The sequence below is a fragment of the Pimephales promelas genome, chromosome 23 (genome assembly GCF_988280905.1).
Source record: "Pimephales promelas chromosome 23, fPimPro1.hap1.1, whole genome shotgun sequence".
NCBI classification, from domain to species: Eukaryota; Metazoa; Chordata; class Actinopteri; order Cypriniformes; family Leuciscidae; genus Pimephales; species Pimephales promelas.
The window spans coordinates 14666699-14688020 of record NC_142791.1 but is presented as its reverse complement, the minus strand read 5'-3'; the positions used below and the strand labels follow the sequence as shown (position 1 = coordinate 14688020).

General features: G+C 37.5%; 1 protein-coding gene across 2 annotated transcripts in view; it reads left to right on the top strand.

The window, feature by feature from the left end:
• The window catches only part of erbin (erbb2 interacting protein), a 71854-nt gene that overhangs the window by 34260 nt on the left and 16272 nt on the right, over positions 1–21322 (top strand). For both annotated transcript variants that reach the window (XM_039675624.2, XM_039675623.2), the window contains exons 4-14: positions 3511–3589; positions 3743–3832; positions 4531–4587; positions 8279–8342; positions 8543–8617; positions 10827–10971; positions 12997–13069; positions 14552–14681; positions 16015–16130; positions 16638–16707; positions 18074–18173. In XM_039675624.2, coding sequence (XP_039531558.1) covers positions 3511–3589; positions 3743–3832; positions 4531–4587; positions 8279–8342; positions 8543–8617; positions 10827–10971; positions 12997–13069; positions 14552–14681; positions 16015–16130; positions 16638–16707; positions 18074–18173 — 999 coding nt within the window. The remainder of the gene's footprint in view (positions 1–3510; positions 3590–3742; positions 3833–4530; positions 4588–8278; positions 8343–8542; positions 8618–10826; positions 10972–12996; positions 13070–14551; positions 14682–16014; positions 16131–16637; positions 16708–18073; positions 18174–21322) is intronic.

The window sequence follows — 21322 nt, the reverse complement described above, 5'->3', positions numbered from 1 at the left end:
TCTCATTTTCGGGGTCCAGTTACGCTTCTGAGCAGAATCAGAGGCATATTGATATCTGTACAGACTCGCTGAGCCCTCATCCATTGTAATTCAACTCATCTCTTCAAGCACCACGTTTCGCATTTCAGTTTACGCTGCAACACAGAATTCACCATTAATACCAGGCGGATCCTTGTAAATTAACATTTTGTTTTCATGTGTCGTTCATTGGTTTAGAATTGTGAGATATGGTTAACAGACAGATAATTCCAGACAAGAGCCAGTTGTGAATATATCTTATTCAGTGCTGTAAAAATGCTGAAAGCATTTCATGTTCATCAAACATGTGGTGTTTGTGTAAGCAATGTGTTTTATAGATTTTTTGTTTTGTTTTACCTATCACATAATTCACACCCACCCCCGTTAGTTACTGTTGCCATGTCCGACAAGCTATGCCACTCTCACGCCACACCATGTTCTCACGCAGTGAAAAATACATCGCAGAGCAGAGAGGACACTAACAGACAGGACAGACCAGGTTACTTTTGATATGAAACAAAGTCTTAACTTTCTAATTTGGTATTTTTTTTTAAGAAATTTAAACAAAAATACCATTTTGTGGCTCTTTAATGTGCCTGACAGATCACCGTAGCGCTTCGTTAAAGCTATCATCGTGAATCCAATCAGTCGTGAACCAATCATCTCTTCCTTCTAGTTAATTTATCAAATAAACATGAATGAACATCAGAGGACTGTTGTTTTAACCGTGGAAAGACGTCAGTACTCTCCGTTTTTCAAGTTCAAATCCTCCGATGTTAATATACTAACTGTCCTAACTGTTTTGTCGGACAAAAATTGTGGATTCACAATTTTTCGCCTGTCAATCAATCTCCCTTCATCCTTTTTAAACGCCCCTTGTAAGGTATCTGCCTATGTGGACCACATCTCTGTAGGAATTGGAACAGAGCCGCTGTTTACACTATTACACTGTTTATTCTTGCTCTGCTTTGGAAAGTTAAATACCCGCTAGCTTTGATATCCTGTAAACTGATGGCAATCTGTAGAAACAATTTATTCCATTCTTAAACATAAGCAAAGACCGCAAGACTAGAAACACATACTGAAATCACTGAGTCTCTGTTTACACATCACTTCATCTGTCAGCTGGTGCGCTGCAGAATCTGATAAAGGAACGACAGACGGTGACGATCTCAGACCTGCACAGGAAGTCTCAGTCAAATCATTTAAAAAAAAAAAATTTGTGGTCACATCCGAACCATTTTGAGTAGGTTATGGTGAATTTTTTTACTTTTACCACTGGTGCTTTATTAGCATGATTTTTTGCTGTGCTTTAGCTGTTAGATTGTTTGCTGTATTTCCCCTTTAAAGTAGCAGCACTACAGCCACACACACACACACACACACACATTCAGACTGAAGTCTTGAGCTATAGTCGCATCTTGCACTGAAACCAGCCTAGTTTTACAGGGTTTCCTTTAGACCAATTAGCTGACTATATTGAATATGTTTAGTTTTGCACATCCTTAATTTGCAAAGGATGCTACTAGTAGATTTGAGGCAATTTAATCAAATTTCTTACATTTACTGCATTTCCAGAAAATGTAAAGCAGGACGTGTTTATTATTAGCATTGCCGCTCTGTGTAATGACGCATCAGAAGTGCTGTACAGTAAACCAGAGCGAGCGCAGGGTCACCTGGTGCAGATCTGAGAGCTCACTGGTGTGTGTGTGTGTGTGTGTGTGTGTCTGGATAAATGCAGAGCCACCTGTGGTTTCTCTGCTCACAGGATATCTCAACATAACTCTAATATCACACTCCATCTCCTGTGGTTGGTAGGACAGGAAGTGTGCAGTCTAGTTCTAGTGCTGCACAAGCTCGAGTTGTTTCTAAAAACAGCATTTTCTTCGGTAGCCAATTTAGAGAAAAGTCTAGTTGAGAAATGCTTACTTAACATATTATGTATTTTTAAGTGGGGCACAAATAGGGATGGGGTTTTGTTTGAATTGCAGCTGTTTATTTTGGCATTTTCAAATTCTGATTCCAAATAATTCTTCTAGTCCATAACCCTGAAACAATTATTGTATAAGGATGACTACCAGTAATCATTGTAAACTTATTTTACAATACTGGTCAACAAATAGCTTTTATATTATGCTCAACAAGGCTGCATTTATTTGATCAAATTTGATCAATAAAAGTAATATTGAGAAATATTACTACAATTTAAAATAACTGGTTTCAATGTGACTATATGTTTAAATGTAAATTATCCAGGCTGTGATCAAAGTTGAATTTTCAGCATCATTACTCCAGTCTTCAGTGTCACATGATCCTTCAGAAATTATTATAATATAATGATTTGATGCTGAATTTTTATTGGTGCTCAGTTATTAATAATGGTTCTAATAAAATCAATATTTAAAAAAAATGTGTTGCTTAATAATTTTGTGGACCCTGGTACATTTCTTTGAACAGAGTTCAAAATAACAACATTTATTTGAAATGTATTTAATGTCACTTTTGATCAATTTACTGCATCCTTGATGAATAAAAGTAAATATTTTTTCTTCTTTTTTTTTGATCATGGTTTCCGCAAAAATATGAAGCGGCTCAACTGTATAATCAGAAATATTTCTTGAGCATGTAATCATCTGAATGATTTCTGAAGGATCATGTGACACCAAAGACTGGAGTAATGATGCTGAAAACTCAGCTTTGAATAAATTACATTTTAACATATATTTTAGCATATATTCACATAGAAAAAAAAAAACGTCTGATCTAATAAATCCAGAAGAGACTTCTTTAAAAAAAAGAAGAAAAAAAGAAAAAGAATATATGTATAAAAATATTAATTCCAAACTTTTTACTGGTAGTGTAGGTCAAATTCCATCTGGACTCAAAGATATAATGGTTGAAATCAGTGAAATAGAATTAAAATATAATGAAATGTAATTATACAGTATATATATGTGTGTGTATATATGTATGTGTGTGTGTGTATATATATATATATATATATATATATATACAGTATATATATATACACACTGTATATATATATATATATTTATATACCTATATACACTGTATATATATACACTGTGTGTATATATATATATATATATATATATATATATATAAGTTTCCGTTATTAATGTGCCATTTAAAAGTCCATTCTGAACTCTTTTTCCTTCATGTGTTTGTTCTTTCATGCAACCAGCAATAGCAGTGCATTGGATAATGTTTGTTCAGTCTTTTCTCTTGATGCGTTTAATCCTGATGGCTAATGCTCGATTGACTGCTGTGATGCTGTAGATTCAGAAAGCACCATCAGACTATTTTAGGACAGTGTTCTGTCCACATCGACACGGAAATGCAGTCATTCAAGATGCTGTAACTGAACCGAATACAAATTGTTAATTTGAAGACATTTATACCCTAGGCACAAACAACATAAAACCAGCAATTATTAATCAAGTTCATTCTTTTGTTTGTTTTAAATTTCAGGCATCCAGGAATTCCCTGAAAATATCAAGAACTGTAAAGTCCTGACCATCATCGAAGCGAGTGTGAACCCTATATCAAAGTGGGTATATAGCTAGTAGAGATGGTGTGTGTGTGTGTGTGTGTGTGTGTGTGTGTGTGTGTGTGTGTGTGTGTGTGTGTGTGTGTGTGTGTGTGTGTGTGTGTGTGTGTGTGTGTGTGGTAATGTAATGAAAGCACTCTTGTGTCTCCACAGACTCCCAGAAGGCTTCACGCAGCTCCTCAGCCTGACCCAGCTCTACCTGAACGATGCCTTCCTAGAGTTTCTACCGGCCAGCTTCGGCAGGTCAGAAACACACAGATTCACACTCACGAACAATCCTACAAAGACCAAGACAATCAAGTCTCCTGATTTAGATCAAATAGCATCTAGATTCAAGATAGGCCAAAGTATGTATTACAATAAAACATAAAATGGACAAAACTGTTCTACAAAACACTGAAAAGGTTTACCAAGCACACTTGCATCATCCAGCTTGATTTATCCAAGTTGTAAATCTATTAAAATGACACATGCGAAATTTCCTCAGACAGCACATTCTAACATTTCCTGGAGCTTGAATCATAGATAGCGGCTCAGAAATGGTGCTTTCCTATGAAAATGCAGTGCAGTTCCAGTGAACAATCGTGCAGTGGTGTTTTTGACATATAATCATGCACACACAGCCTGAAATAGACCTCAAATGGCACATGCTACATGTATCTCAGTTCCTGTCGAAGGTCACTCGAGGGAAACAGTCGAGTTACTTACTAAAAGACCACAGTATATTTGGAGTATGTAGTTAGTCAGCATAGGGACATAAAATTGGGAAGTGCTTACAAAAGTTTGTGACCGAGGGGATTTTTACACTTTTATTTTACATTTGAAATCTCAGGTTGTTTGATTTTACACTGAGCAGTCACAAAACACTGTAGTATTGTGTCTGCGATGTATAGTATAAACTTATATTTATGTATTTTTCTGTCTTTCTCTTGTTTCCTCAGACTAACCAAACTGCAGATTCTGGAACTGCGGGAGAACCAGTTAAAGATGTTGCCAAAGTAAGTGCGGCTCTGGGATTCATTTGAATTAGTAAAATATTAAAATGATGATCCGTGCTACTGCACTCCTGATGATCGCAGTATAAATGCAGGCAAACATCTCTCTTTCTCGGTCTCTGCGGCATCATATTGTTCAGTCTTACATAAGTGGCTCTGAAGTGACATGCTGTGACAGGTTTTATAATCATTTCTGGCTCAGGAACCGATATTGCATCATATGAGGGCTCGTTTGTTTTTGGATTTGTGTGTGAGAGCCACAGAGACGATCTCTGTGCCTCCGACTCCTCCGTCCTGAAACACACAGGCCTCGAGTGTGTTTGTTGGGTTACCGTTAGTCCGCAAAGTTTAAAACAACTCATTATCGCACTCAATGTTTTAAACAAAAGCCACTTGAGCAGAACGTCTCCATGTTGGAGCACATGAACAAACCACAAAACCTACAGCAACATAAATCAGCTGTTAAATAGTTTTGTTTTTGTTTTTTTAAATAAGGCTGTCAAGCAATTAACCTTTTTAATCTTATTAATTACACAATGTTGCAATTTTTTTTTTTTTTTTTTTGTATTAATGTAATATGAAAAAAAATGAATTAATACTCTGAATAAGAAACTAAAACCGACAGTAAATGTCTGAATGAGTGAGTCATTCATTCAATCATTCATTCATTTATTTGAATTGTTCAAATCCCTGATCCAGTCAGAAAGTAAAGTAAATGGCTTTCTTTATTAATGGATCATTGAATCATTGGTTGACCCGATTGGTTCGCTCATTCAGAAACACTGCTATGTTTCTCTGAGATGCACAATCATTATCCTGTGGCTTTATATGTAATATTTTCATAAACAAATTAAGATGTTATTTTATTTAAAATATAACACAATATTAACTTATTAGTTGAACTGTTGTAAAAGATCTATATCACATTTGTACATGTACATGTCCTATTCGGGACAAAATTCGGGACACGCACTCGTGTGATATTGCTGAACTATATCATATGATATAAATATGAGACTAAAGCTCATACAGGGCATTTTTGCCTTTTATATCTTGAATTATATGGGCATATATTATATCTGTGTTTTATAGGCTCCATCATGTTTTGTTTTGTTTTTTGGTCCATGTTTTTCACCAGTCAACTTTCTGAAATGTAAGATGAACTATTTAGATCTGGGGTGGGGTGGGTGCATTAAAGGCATTCAGTTTTACACACTATTTTTTCCAAAACCAACTGACGTGTTAAACCGACAGCCCTAATTGTTTCTGATTTGAAAGCGAACTGTTGACCTTTGTTTGGCAAAAGAGAAATGTCATGCTTTACTAATCAAATATAAAATGAGAGAAAGAATGGTTATCACTCATGAGTCATGTTTCCTTGTGTTTACTAAGAAAAGCATCACAATTATGAATGATCCCTTAACTGAAGCTGCTCATTGTGGAAAAGGTGTGCTAATACTTTTCTAAGTGATCAAATCTATGATTTTCATTCTCTCGCAGTCACACTAGCAAAATTTTGGTGAAATTTTGCCGGCAAAAAAGGTCTATTGTCAATAGTGTAGTGATGTATGAAGCACAAGTCACAAAGAAGTCACTTTCAAACCAAACAAGTTACAAATCACTAGAGTTAAAATGCATGGACTGTTTTGGATCAGGAAGTGTACCAGGAAGACACTAGTAATCAAATAATCAAAGACAGACGTAAAGCTGTCCTGCACATGCATCTCTTACTCATTTGAAAGACAAAATGTTTTGTTTTAATATTTTTATATTTTATATTTGTATGTATATGCAGCAACATGTAGTCCAAAACAAGTTTCCTTTCGAGGACAATAAATTATACTACTACTTGCCATTATTACACTTTGACCTGATATCTTTATGGCTCTGTTGTTTAAGCAGTGTGTGTGTTCTAATGAGCTGTGGATTGCTCAGCATTCTGGGGGGTCAGTGAGTTTTTTTGGCTGATTGACTGGTTGCACGCCTCCAAACCCCGGATGAATGAATTCCTCTTACAGTCGGCCAACTACCAGTGTGTCTTTCAACACAGAATTTCCTACAAGTCTGCCTTCAGTTTATAACCATTTATTATACAATTCCTTGTGCCATAAATCATTTTGAGTTTTATGTTGTTTAACTTTTTCCACGGTTACAATATGCCTGTGGGCTGTTGATCTGTTGTCCACGTCAGCAGAGGTTTACACCCTGCCCTAAAGCACACCTACCCTAGTATTTGATGTTATTTTAGGGTTGGATGCAGATATTCATATCGCATGGGAAGTTTAGAACAGGAGAACGAACCTGGAGAAATGTGTTGTAAAGATTGGCATTCGAAGTCTAATGGCAGATTTTCATCATTCCCTGATACCCAAATGATATGTAAAGCATTCAAGGTGATAACAAAATATCTTAAAGAACATAGAGATAATAGTTTTGATTTTGTAAAGAGAAATAAAGTTAACAAGTGTGCTTCCAATAAGAAAGTAATATACTGTATTTCATTTTTACCAGAGCATTCACTTCCTCATCACTGTCATGTGACTGAAAGCCTTTTTTCCTGAAGTGAAATGATATATTGACCTTATCATGCTAAATGTTAAAGAAATTCGTTCGGCTGATGTCATTTCCAAATCCTGTTCCCATTTCCGTTCTCTGTCTCTACTATCTCTATCAATATAAGTGGCAAAAAAGACACTTTTTATTGACTTTTTTTGGGGACTTATGATTACCTAGATTTGTGGAAAATCTGTAAATGAAAAAAAAGATTTTTATTTAGATAAATAATGCATGTAGTTTGTTACAGTAGAGGGAAAATACATACATGCCTTGAAATATATTGTCATTTATGACTGTGGAACATCCTTAAAGGCTTAGTTTATCCAAAAATGATGTCATTAATAATGACTCACCCTCATGTCGTCCCAAGTCCATAAGACCTCTGTTCATTTTCGAAACACAGTTTAAGATATTTTAGATTTTGGTCAGAGCTTTCTGTCCCTCCATTGAAAATATATGTACGGTATATACTGTCCTTGCCCAGAAAGGAAATAAAGACATCATCAAAGTAGTCCATGTGACATCAGTGGGTTAGTTAACAAAGTCGTAGTTTGTGTTATTTGTAGACCAAAATTTATTTTCGATGCTTCAAAACATTCTAACTAACCCACTGATGTCACACATTCATTTTCAATGGAGGGACAGAAGGCTCTCGGACTATATCTAAAATATCTTAACTTGTGTTTTGAAGATGAACGGAGGTCTTACGGGCTTGGGACGACATGAGGATGAGTCATTAATGACAACATTTTCGTTTTTGGGTGAACTAAGCCTTTAAATTCTCTAGGTAGGATCATGGAGAATATGTTTGAGTGTTATTTTGATTCAGTTTATATTGCTTCTGATTTTATGTGAAACTGGGGATTGAAGTCTCTGTTCTGAAACTGCTAATGAAAAATTGATTAGCACTAACTACCTGTTCACTAAATGTCTTTGTCATTTATGTTCTGCGGGGAGTCTTTAAAAAGAAGAGTTGTGGTTGTTACCAGCCTATCTGAAGTGTTTCTTCATGCTCTCCATCTACAGTTCAGCCAGTCCTGCAAAACTGATAATCGCTCAGATATGTTTATGGACCAAGTGTGCTTAATCCATGGTTAATAATGTAAGTAATACTGTCTGTGTGTGTGTGTGTCTGCAGGAGCATGCATAAGCTCACACAGCTGGAGCGCTTGGATCTGGGGAGTAACGAGTTCACTGAAGTGGTGAGTAGCACCTGCCTGTGTGTCAGGTTCCCTTCCAGCTCTCAGTGCAGCCAGGTGGCAGATGCAGATGCGCTCATTGAGTGCTTCTCTCTTTTAGATTGCACCTAATATGCATTTTTCTCCTTTAATGGCATTGGAATTAGTGGCAGATTTCCTCTTGCTGAGAATGAGATATTGAGTTTTTTGTTCTTTCTGTCTAGCCTGAAGTATTGGAGCAGCTTACAGGAATCAGAGAGCTGTGGGTGGATGGAAATAAGCTGACGTTTTTACCAGGGGTGAGTCTTGCATTCATTTGGTGTTTTCTTGCCTTTTTCTTTGTCTTTTTACCATGTTCACCTTGACATATAAAACAAAATGTTTGTTTTTATTTAAATATAAACTGATTTGGCCTCATTCATGAAACATTCATGAGTTGAATGTGCATAATGCTAAAAGGGTTACATTTTTGTGTAAATCATGTGTAAAATGTATTCTAGCGTAAATTGTTGATCATGTTTTGTGTGGAAAATCATTTGTTAAACCAGTGGTTCTCAAACTTTCCCCCATTTAAACCTGTAAAAAATCTGGCACCCCACCTCAGATTACCAAATGTTTTTCCTAAAATTGATAAAAACTGTAAGATTTTTTTAATTGAAAACTATGCAGTGAAAAACACCTGTAATAGCTTTAATTTGTAATGTCATTAAGCTACGTTTACATGGACACAATCGGAATGAAATCAATACAATTGATGAATGCAATCAAGGTGTTTACATGAATGATAAATTAAGTGATCAGGTTAATGTGCGCGTTTATATGTCACAAGATTCAAATCGGAATTGATTTTTTGACATGCGCACTGCACGAATATTCCACATAACCACCACCCCTTTCAATCCGATCGAAACTTCAGTCGGACCAAGCTCAATCGGATCGATTTTGGTGTTTACCTGAAGGTTTTGTAGTACGATTGAGCCGTCAATCCGATTATAAGGGTCCATGTAAACGCAGCTAATGATTCATTGAAAAATATAACTGTTAGAGAGAATAATAGATCAGAACATAACTTTCAATTTTCTGTGTAAACCTTTCGTTTACACAGAAAAAAAAACGTTTCGTTCATGTTTTATGTAAAGCGCTAAATTGCTCTTTTCGGCACTATTCATGAAACAAAAGCAAATCATTCCTATGTAAATCATTCGTTTAATCATTCCTATGTAAATAGTTGAATTCATATTTAACGTGAAATGTGAATGTTCATGTCTCCTGCATAACTGGTGTTTGTCGCAGGTGCATTGGGTAGAGTTGAGACAAGCTGGTGAAAATCTCCTTCAAACATTCCTTCAGGAAAACTATCTTCACTCTTCAGACTGCCAGATCCTTTTAAATGGGTCGTGGTTTAGGCATTAGCTTGCCGCTGAGACCAAACTGAGGGCCTCGCTGGCAGGATTCGCATTAGTCTGATGAGTTTTGCAGGAGTTTTCTGGACATCCTTTTGAACAAGTCTGACCTAAAATTGGTCCGGATATGAGGGCGGCACCCTGACCTCTCTCCCTCTCTGACCCGAGAGACCAGCTTACTGACCTTGTGCAAGGCTGAACCACCATATGTTTCTCTTTTTGCAGAATTAATTTTCTCTCTGGTTATTAGTGCTTTTGATTAAGCTTCTTAGGCCACACCCAGGAGAGCAGCTCATGGTCGCGGTGATTAATCAACAGCAGGGTTTGGCACAAAGTCATATACAGGCGCTGATTGCAGTTTAGGCAGTTCGCTTCTAATCGGTCGTCACCCAAGTGCATCTGAAGTTCAAGATTCCTGTGTCCTGTGCCATATAATTCATGCTCTGTTGATGCTCACTTTAAGTCATCATCAAATCAAAACTGACTTGTCTCTCTAGGTTTGCTATCAATACAATGGCCTAAAAGCATTATTTTTCTTCTGGACCTGCGCTAGAAAACAGAGCCCTAGCTCTGTTACCCTTATCTGGACAGACACAATTTGTGGTAACAGCATTGTTGGTGACAATTTTATTCTAGGTTAGATGGATTTCTGAGTGCTTTCACACTTGTGTTTTTTGGAAAGGAGCTACAGAAAGATGAAGTGTGTTTGGGAGCAGGAGGACAGGCCCACAATCTGCCCTCATGCTTGAGAAATGGATTTAACCAGTTCACGCTTGGCGTCAGTCATCTATCTTGACCTCTTTCTCAGCTGTATTCCTTAAACTCTTCAAATAATCAGTTTTTGCTTCCTCACTGTCCTCTTTTCCTTCTCGGGAACCATCTACTCTCTATATAGTGAGATACACATAGGCTATTAATCTGATTTCACCCACCATATTTGATAAAAATTGAGATTTGAGGTCAATGAATTTTTGCCTCAACATTTTTTTGGAGCTCTTCTCGCAGAGTGGCTGTTGCCTTTGACTTCTGAGAAAAGTTTGTGTAATTGAGTGGTCATTTATTTCAGTAATGAAGAGAGGTGTTTTATGTGTGTGTGTGTGTGCAGATGATCGGGGCACTGAAGCAACTCTGCTACCTGGACGTGTCCAAAAACAATTTGGAGATGGTTGACGAGCAGATATCCGGCTGTGAAAACCTGCAGGATCTGCTGCTGTCCAACAACGCATTGACGCAGCTGCCAGGGTCTATAGGTAAGATCCACATGCTAAAGTGCAGAAATGAACTCAATAATTAGTTTTTGCGGTGTCACAAACGAGTCAAAATCAGTTCAGGATGTGAAGCATGTCCTTTAACAGCCTTAACTCTAATCTGCTTTGTAATAAATGAACAGGTTAGATGTGTAAGTGAATTGGAGGATTATGGGTAGAACAGTAATGCAATCTCATTACCTAATGAATGACCTAGTCGGACAGCTACTAATGAGCGGCATGTTGAAGTGGCCAAGTCACACCGCCCCTGAGGCTCGCTGGGAAGTAATACCTCCCATCTTAACACTTAATGAAATCTGCTTTAGTGCTGGATAGAGGTGCTCGACATAAACAAAAAGACAAGGTCTTGTCTTACAGTGCAAGGGCTTTTAATTAAATGGCACTTTTCAACAATCTGGTACAGACTTAAAGGCTCAAAGAAAAAAAAGGTTAGATTTAACTATTATCTCCCATAGACCAAGTTTAGCATTGGACTTAGCTAGTTTTAAAGGGGCCATTTTCATACAAGTTAATTTCATTCTTTAGGGTCTAAATTAAATGTTTGTAATATACTTTAATTAAAAATTCTCATTAGTATTGTAAGAAAACACAAATTTTACCTGGTCTAAAACAGCTCTGTTTTCAGCACGCCGTTTCAGTGCATATGCCTTTAAATGATAATGAGCTTCAGTCACTCCACCCCTCCGTTCTGTGGGCATTTTGACAAGATGCATGTGGCTTGTTGCCTTGACAACCGTTGATATGGGGTATGTTTTGGAGAAAGAATGGCAGCGGGAGCCTCAATCGTATAAGTTTGAACCGGAGTCGGACCCGGAGCAAGATGGCGGCCGCAAAGAAGTTCGACAATTAAGGCTTGAACAGGACGTTTCTAAATGGTTGGTTAACAATGTCACTTTGATCTATTTTTGTATGTACTGACAGGGTAAAGTAACTTCGTGAGATGTACGAATGCTATGTGTTTACTGATGTAAATGTACTCAGTTTGTAATAACACAATAACCATAATGCGTTGTTTATTATAAACGTGGTATTATGAATTATATTGAGAACGTCGTGTAGAAAACATGCCATAATGTAACTCTACCCTGAGTGTAAACCTTAGCCGCATTCATCATGGAGAGTGCAAGTGATTTGCAAAGATTAATATAAAATATACAATTTCACGCTCACTTCTTCTGGAGGTGCAGCAGGGACATGAATAGTTGGTACAGATGATTTTTTCAGGAGCAGCTTCTTTGCAAAACCAGCTTCATACTGGTCCTCGTTTATAAAGCAGTCTGGTGAGAAATGATTCGCGAATCGCGCAAACATGAAAACATTGACGTTGCTTGTGGGGAATATTCCCATTGAAAACAAAACTCAGCGACTGTGTCTTCAGCGGTTCAGATTTAGGAACATCAAAATGACTGTGTTCGTTATTACACCCAAGAACAGAACACCACAATTGCTTAGACGCCATTCTGCTCCAGCTTATCAACAATGGCGGACTATGATGACAGCTCGCTCAGAGCGGGTCTGTGTTGAAACACTGCTGTCAATCAACAATCATGGGAGGGGCGTCCGACCGTGTGACATCACAAAAACGAGCGGCTATGAGGAGATGAGGAGATTAAAACAGAAACACTGGATAGATTTTTATCATTATATGATAGTTGCACAAATCAAGCTTTTGAACCTGTACTAAGACATCACACATAATAAATATTTTACAATTCTTTGACGGTCAATTTTCTGACAGCTAAATGCCCCCTTTTACTGACCATATTTTGTGAGAAAAGGGTTTCGGACGCTTTTGTACCATATGGAGGAAAGTGCTGAATATTTGAGTGTTCAGTCTGATTAAATTTCTTCTAATAACTGTTTTCTTTAAAATAGGCAAGATTGATGATCTCATTGTCTAAAATGAAGTGGATATGCAATGGCCAATTTCTGTCTAGATGTATAAATTGCCAATTGCAATACAATACAATCTCTCTCTCTCTCTCTCTCTCTCTGTCCGTCCCACAGGCTCACTGAAAAGACTAACCACTCTGAAGGTGGATGATAACCAGCTCATGTACCTGCCTGACACTGTAGGCGGGTAAGTGAGCGCCATTTATACACAGCAACCTGATGAACTGCGCTTAAACCATGTCCCAGTTCTCCTTAACACGAGTAAACTCTGAGCTTTGTTTCATGTTTTCTGTGCTGATGGTGGGGGAAATCTGCAGAAAGGGTTTAAATATAGTAAAATATCTCATGGTGGGTTGCACTCTTGCCCGTGTTATATTATAGTCAAGGAAATAATAAAAATGATATTTTGTTTGAAAGTGAGCCTTATAAATGATCAGACCCATAAGCCACTGAATGAAACAGACAGAATGCATTGTAACGGGTCTGTGATTGAAGGAAGTACACATATGGGCTCTCAGAGCGGGATTGCTTTAGTGTGTGTGTGTGTGTGTGTGTGTGAGAAACAGACTGTTATCCATCAAAAAAGGAGCCAAATGTTGTACCTCATTCTCGCCACCTCTTATTTTGAGCTTGTTTCCAAACATGCTGGTTATCCCTTATGTCAGATTAGATTTCCTAGTCCGGGGTTAAGAAAATATGCCAAGAGGGATTATGAGTACGTGATTGCAAGGATTCTCTTTTTAATCCCAGCCTGATTGTAAAGCATACTGATTAAGCACGATTAACTGTCCATTAGTCTCAGCGGTCTTTTCCCATCATACTGATGTAACGTACATTTCCTCTGAACTGGTAGTTTTGTGGACTTTGTTTTATTTGATTTCGTTTTTGAAATGGGGAGGTTTTACAGTATGTTTTTTTTTTTTAGTACTTTTTGTATTTTTTTTAGAATATGAAAGCCTATAATCTCAGAGATAATTTTAGATTCGTGAAGAAACTTCACAAAAATTGCTCTTAAATATGATTTCTAATGGGATTGGTTAATGTAAAGTTATGATCAGTTGTATGTGATTATCAATGTCTCTTCCTCTGCCTCTCACACACTTTTTTTAATGCTGCATTTTGGCATCATTTTTGCCATGCTTACACTTTCAACCAGTTCTTTCAATAATTTCTATTAAGGGGGTCATAAAAATATTTATTTAGTACAGAATTAACAGTCTCTTGACCACATACAGCTGATTCATTGCCTTCTCTGGGCTACTTCAGGACCAGGATTGAGATCCACTGGTTTAGTCATTCAAACCTTTTAGTTAGTTTCTCCTCAACACTTCTTACAGGGTTGGAGAAACGTTCAACTGTTTGTTTCACAGCGAAAACCCTTTTTGCTGAAATGAAAATGAGCTTCAAAATCCACTTATTCAGCCGTGTTTTCTATGGTTTTGTGATTTATTCAGCACACCTGCATGGTAGTCATGCCAAAAAAATGCAATGTTTGACGTCAGACTTTTAATGAACAAAAAGATTCAAGGTCGTTGATCAGAGAAGTTTGTGAACCATCTGAACAGAGGCCAGTAGAGTCTGATATTCCTTGCTGTATTAAAAGATGACACAATATTTCTTTTTATAGGGAACTGTTGAGCTTGATTATATGTGGGTCTTTTTTCTGTAGACTCACGACCCTGGATGAGCTGGACTGTAGCTTCAATGAGATCGAGGCGCTGCCGTCCTCCATCGGTCAGTGTGTAAATCTGCGTACGTTTGCTGCCGACCACAACCTGCTCGCACAGATGCCTCCAGAGGTCAGTCCAGTCCTGGCATACTTTATTCAAGACAACACGAAATTCCATTTCACTTCCATAATATGATATATTTTTTATAGTGAAATGAAAAATAGTGCAGTATGGGACTTAGTTTTGAATGAACTAATTATTAGTTTTAATATCGATAACTTTACAATTGGTTGCAGTGGCTTTGATTTGTTTTTGTCAGTTAATAATGTCAAATTTTATAAAACATATTGTTCTTCTGCACTGTAAAAAGGGGTCATCGGATGCCCATTTCCCGTAAGTTGTTATGATTATGTAGGGTCTTTATGCAAATATTGTAACATACTTTGGTTAAAATTCCTCAATGGCTGTGTAAACAACACCCTTTTACCTCCTCAAAAACAGTTTAGGGCTCAACTTGCTCCTCGCTATGTGTTTTCTATACAGAGATATCGACATCGGTAAATATCGTATCGGCCATAACAGCAATATTAATATAGTTTATTTTCACATCGGTGCATCACTAAAATATACTAATACGGGACAGTTGCGGTCGTGGGTCCGAGCATGAGAAATATCACATCATATTGCTCAGAAAATCCAAATGGCTTGATTATTAAGAGTGTTTAGGATTTTTTGGGGATTAAAAAAAGGAGTGAATGTTTTTTTTCATTGTTGGGTTAGGGTGGTTGTGTCCACACACTGCAAAGACACGTTTATATGCAAAAACCATGTAAAAGTGAATTTAGCATCCGATGACCCCTATAAAGTACAATCACCCTGGTTGTGCAAGTCATTTAAACTTAAATTGCATTAAACTGACTTAAAAATTTGTTAAATCTTGTATAACTTACAAGTTGAAAATTGCTTGACTTATTTTGAAGAGGTAAATCCATGTAAAAATATGTTGTCATACATTATTGATCATAATTTTTTAAAGTGTAAACAGATTCTTATTAATGAATTCAACTAATTCGCCAAGAACTTTGTCAGTGAAAATATGCTGGAATCATAACCATGCAACATTTAACACACTTTTTAATGCAACTAGTGGTAAGAGTAATTTAACTAAACATTTATTTTGCCAATGAAAATCTTTCAAAAGATATTTGTGGAGAAACAACATTTAATGATATTTATTAATGATAGTGAATCGGTTTGTTTGAATGAACCAACCGAACAAACAAACTCTCACTGCTGTTATCAGTTAAGCGAATATGCTGGCTTCCTGTAACTGAGTATTTGAAGAGGTCTCTACCGCATTGATCCTGCATTCTGATCAAAGCGTCCTCTGTGAGCCACGGCAGACATCGCTTGCTTGAGTGACTCAGTTAACCCTTCATGTGTATGCTTGTGCTTCTGACAGATGGGCAGCTTGAAGAACATCACTGTTCTCTTCCTGCACTCCAACAAGCTGGAGTGTCTGCCGGAGGAGATGGGCGACATGCAGAAACTCAAGGTCATCAATCTCAGCGACAACAAGTACGTCACCCAATATGCATCACATCACACAATATGCAAAAAGTCACCTGCTGGTTTCTGCATCATTTAGCTTATATCCAAAATGACTAGCAGTTTTTAAGTTGGCATATTATTACATTTAATAATGTTTTGACCCTGGGATAAGAATTTTTCTTTGTAAGTGATGTCAAACCAAATTGATGGGCAGTTGAGACTCCTCATGTACAAAATCTCTCAATGAGGAACATTTCCAACCTCAGCACGCAGCTGGTGTCTGTGAGAGCCATTGCTTCAACATTTCTCTAAGAGATCTATGTAGACATATTTGGCTGGGATTCAACAGGCTGGAAATTCTTCTCTCTCTGCTATATTTATCAGCCTTGATGCATATTTTACCAGTCGGGCCTTTTTCAATTTACTGTTGTGCCAATGAATGATGTCCCATTTTTTTGTTTCATCAGCATACTAACTTATTTCTTATGCATTGTGCAGTAATCTAGTTTTTGTTTTGTTTTTCTTTCTTCACAGGTTGAGGAACCTTCCGTACAGCTTCACTAAACTCAACCAGATGACCGCAATGTGGCTTTCTGAAAACCAGGTGGGCAAAGCTCAGATATACAAAACAGTCAGCAGAGGGTTGTTTGTTGCAATAATGATCAACTGACCGCTATCGATGCTCACTTTGAGAATTTCTGCCATATTGTGAAACTGTTTCCGTGTGATATTAGATATGAGCTATCGCATCGCTAGAAAAGGGGATCAGGATGTAAACTGAAAATGTTAATGTTAATATTACAAAGCTTGTTTTCAAATCATTTTAACTTTAACACCAGGGGGGTTTTTTTAAGTTGTCAGTCACCGCAAGCGTTTTTGATCATTTTCACAAAAGTTTAATGCCCAGAATATTTTGCTGAATGAATATCTGAACACACAATATATCAATATATAAATAAATAAAAAGAACAGAGCCTCTGATTTTAAACAAACATAAACCCTAGCTTCATGCATTCTTTCTTTATCAACACTTGAATATGGGAACGTTTCATTAAAAAAGCAACATTTGGAGCAAAAAGCTGAGAAAATCGCATTTTTGTAAGACAACATAGTATATTGCCTGGGAAAGGAGTATATTTTAGCTTTCTTGCTCTGTATACATAAATATTTGATTGCATTTGATTATTTCAGAGCCGTTTAATACATTTACATAAATTACTATAATCTCTTTCACAGTCACTTCCCAGAATAGTCTTGAAAAGCTTGTCTTTTAGCAGGGTCTGTGCTGTTGGTGATTCTATGTTCCCGTCGGAGGAGCTCAGAGTGTGTGTGTGGGTGATCTGAGTGATTGTCACAAGTGGCCATCAAGCCTGTGACTAATGGTTATTCAATATAACAATCACCTCCACTCCCACTCATGCCGTCTTCCTACCTCTGAAGTTCAACATAGCACATAGTTTATCTTAATATATGATATAAATTAAAGGAATAGTTCATCCAAAAATTCTAAGTCAATTCTAAGCCTGTATGACTTTCTTTAATGCTCACCAACACTGGGTCAGTTGAATGCCTAAAGAATTGGAAGCTGAGACAGAGATTGTTGTAATAGGAAAGTGAATTATGCTATATGAAGTATTAAAACACTGGTAGCGCATCTTATCAGTGTGGCCCATATGGCATGAGACTGCCAAGATCCTCTGTGAATCAACCTCTCTGCAAGGGTTTCAGCCATACAGCTCAGCTGGAATATCGACAGCTAATGAAGATTGCGCTGGGACGAAGGTGGCACGCTGTTCTTTTATTGATTTTGATGTGGGGTTTTATAAAGCTGCATGTGATTAAAGATGAGCTGAGTTTAAAGCCAGTGCTGCATGGCTTGAATTGTAATGAGAGCAGGCAAGACTCGTGATTTTCCAAGGCATCCAACCGAATTTTACTAACCTTTTGTTTTAATTTTTCTCTTTTTCCAGTCAAAGCCTCTCATTCCCCTGCAGAAAGAGGAGGATCCAGAGACACAAAAGACCGTACTGACTAACTACATGTTCCCTCAACAGACCCGAAGCGAGGACTGTGAGTATCTAGTCATGCATAACCTGCAGCTGTCACCCTCCTGTCACAAGAGTTTTCTTGACTGAATGTATGCCTTGTGTATTGTATATGCATTGTATAAATATTACAGTAAGTGTGTATATGGATTATATAATTATACTTCTAAGTAACTAAAACCCGCAGCTGCACTATTAGTAGAGAGAAGCTGCCAGGTGCAATTGACACACAATCGCTCTCTCTCACACTAATGCATTCATATAAATGTAATCTTTACTGTGCTATTTTATCCATATATGAGTTAAACAGAACAGAAATCGTTGACAAATTTAACGACCCAAAAGAACTGATAAAAATAATATGTTATGTTGGAGCACTGTGTTGTATGCCAAATCTGTGCAGATTTCAGTCTCAGAACAAGATTCGGGCTTGTTTGTTCATCAATGACCTCATCAGGGACTAGTCGACATCCACTCGACTTTCATCACATAAATGTCGACATCACAAAAAAGTCGTTTAACCCCTAAAAAAATAATAATAATTAAAGCTGCAAGCAGCATTTATCGGTGTTCAAGCAGTTCAGGCCTTTAAGCACAAAAGCATCGAAAGGCATTCAATTTTATTTAACATGCATTTATCCACGGACATAATAGATGTAAAACACCATTTACAATCAATACAGTCAATTTAACATTGGAAATGCATGGTTTTAAGACCTTTTTGGCGATTATAGCGCCACCTATGATCCGATCTAAGTCAAACGGTCTAGGAGTTATGAGCAATTTAGTACTTTTGGTTGCTGTAGCGCCACCTATGGGCCAATCGGGGTCATACTCTGATAGCTTCTCCACAATTCGAGGCCCTACCATCTGACAGAGTTTCACAGCTCCAGCCCTTACGGTTTGGGCTGCACGATGCGTTTTAGGGGATTTTTTTTTCTTTCTAGCAAATACAATAGGTTTTCAGCACTTCGTGCTTGAACACCTAATAATTAAAAAAATTATATATGTTTTGCTACCTGAGTTTTGTCGAATGTAAAATTTCTTAAGCATACAGTATAAATAACAGGTATATCTAGTTCTTGTACATGCAACCACAATCATTGGGAAAACCGCTGACTCGACAGTTGTTCAGAAGATGATCCTTAGCTGCTTTTTTCACCGTCGGGCCTGGTACGAAACAGTTCTAGTTTTGTTTCCACTTAATCTTGGTATGGCACAGTACGGCACGATCACAACCCGTTCTCAGCACGGATGACTAACAGTGCTGGGAGTATTCATGACAACGCAACTCAGGATTGGTCACTTGTCTGTTGCCTGGGTACCAGTTTCTCTGTAGCTGGTTAAGCGCTCTATTGAGCGATGTAAACACAAATTAATGATAAAATTAAAATAAATATCTGATCTTCCTCGACATTCTTAAAAGCAGCTGTTGACACCCTCCACAAGGAGTGTAAGCCACAGAAGGTCATCGCTGAAAGGGCTGGCTGTTCACAGAGCACTGTATCGAAGTATATTCATGAAAAGTTGACTGGAAGGAAGAAGTGTGGTAGGAAAAGTTGCACAAGCAACAGGGATGACCACCGCCTTGAGAAGATTGTCAAGCAAAGCCGATTCAAGATCTTGCGAGAGCTTCACAAGGAGTGGACTGAAGCTGAATAGTTTCCACAGTGAGTGATGATTTGGGGTGCCATATCTGCTGGCGTTGGCGTTTATCAAGTCCAAATTCAACGGAGCCAACTATCAGGAGGTTTTAGAGTACTTCATGCTTCCGTCTGCTGATAAGCTTTATGGAAATGCCGGTTTCCTTTTCCAGCAGGATTTAGCACCTGCCCACAGTGCCAAAACTACTACTAAATTGTTTGCTCGCTATGATATTACTGTGCTTGATTGGCCACCCAACTCACCTGGCCTGAACCCTGTAGAGAATCAATGGCAAATTGTCAAGAGAGAGATGAGAAACACCCGACTCAACAGTACAGACGAGCTGAAGGCTGCTATCACAGCAACCTGGGCTTCAGTAACACCTCAGCAGTGCACGCTGATGCATCCGTGCTAAAGTATGGAGTGCATAAATTAACCTTTTTTTTTTTCTTCTCAGGACTTTTTTTCATGAAAAAAAATGGATACTCATTTTCATGAGCTGTTAGCTGTAATCATCTAAACTAAAACAAAAAAAGTTTGAAATATTTTGCATGTAATGAATCTAGAATATATTTGAGTTGGAATTAAATTACGAAAAAATTACTTTTCCATGATATTCACTTTTTTTTTTTTGGTTCTGTACATCCCAAACTTTTGAATCGTATTATTACAATTTAAAATAACTTTCCTTTTTGAATAAATTTTAAAATATATTCCTGTGATCAAAGCTGAATTTTCAGCATCATTTCTCCACTCTTCAGTGTCATACAATCCTTCAGAAATCATTCTAATGACTGGAGGCAAAAAATCTGACTGACTCCAAATGTTTAAACTGTAGTGTGTGTGTACTGTGTGTATATATATATGCATTATAAAACGGTTAGTTCCAATCCTTGATTCTGATTGGTCAATAGCTGTACTTTATTCATGATAAAGCACGGCTATGACCTCTATTTATATTACACATTGGAACATTGTTGCTGTTCACAGTCAGGGACTAGTTTTTTTCTAGCTGAAGGAAGGCTTTTAGTGATTTTTACTTCATGAAAGTTGCACTAATACATATTTTTTTTACTCCGCTTCGTGTCGTCATGGACATCTCAACATGTCATGGACGCCATTTTGTTCATTCGTGAAGTGAATGTTTGTGTGAATAGCGCATAGATTCACTATTTTCGACTGCCGCCTTGAACTTGACAATGCAAGTACAGAATGACATGTACAATGTGCGATACCTGAGATGTCCTAGACCTAGAGGTTGTGTGACTGGTTAACGCTCCGCCAGAGCCCTTGGTGACAAAAGGCCACTGTTATAACCCCTTTTACAAACATTAAGCATTCATTTTAGAGTGTGAGCTATAAAAGGTCTGAATGGACGAGAAGCAAATGCAGGTAGCAGCAGACATTTGAATCTCAGTCAGGTCTGTGAAGTCTTTCATATAGTTTTAGAGACCTGACTGAGCATCAAATGTCTGCTGCTACCTGCAGCCAGAACTTGCTCATGTCACTGTTTTTCCTCTCTGAGACTCT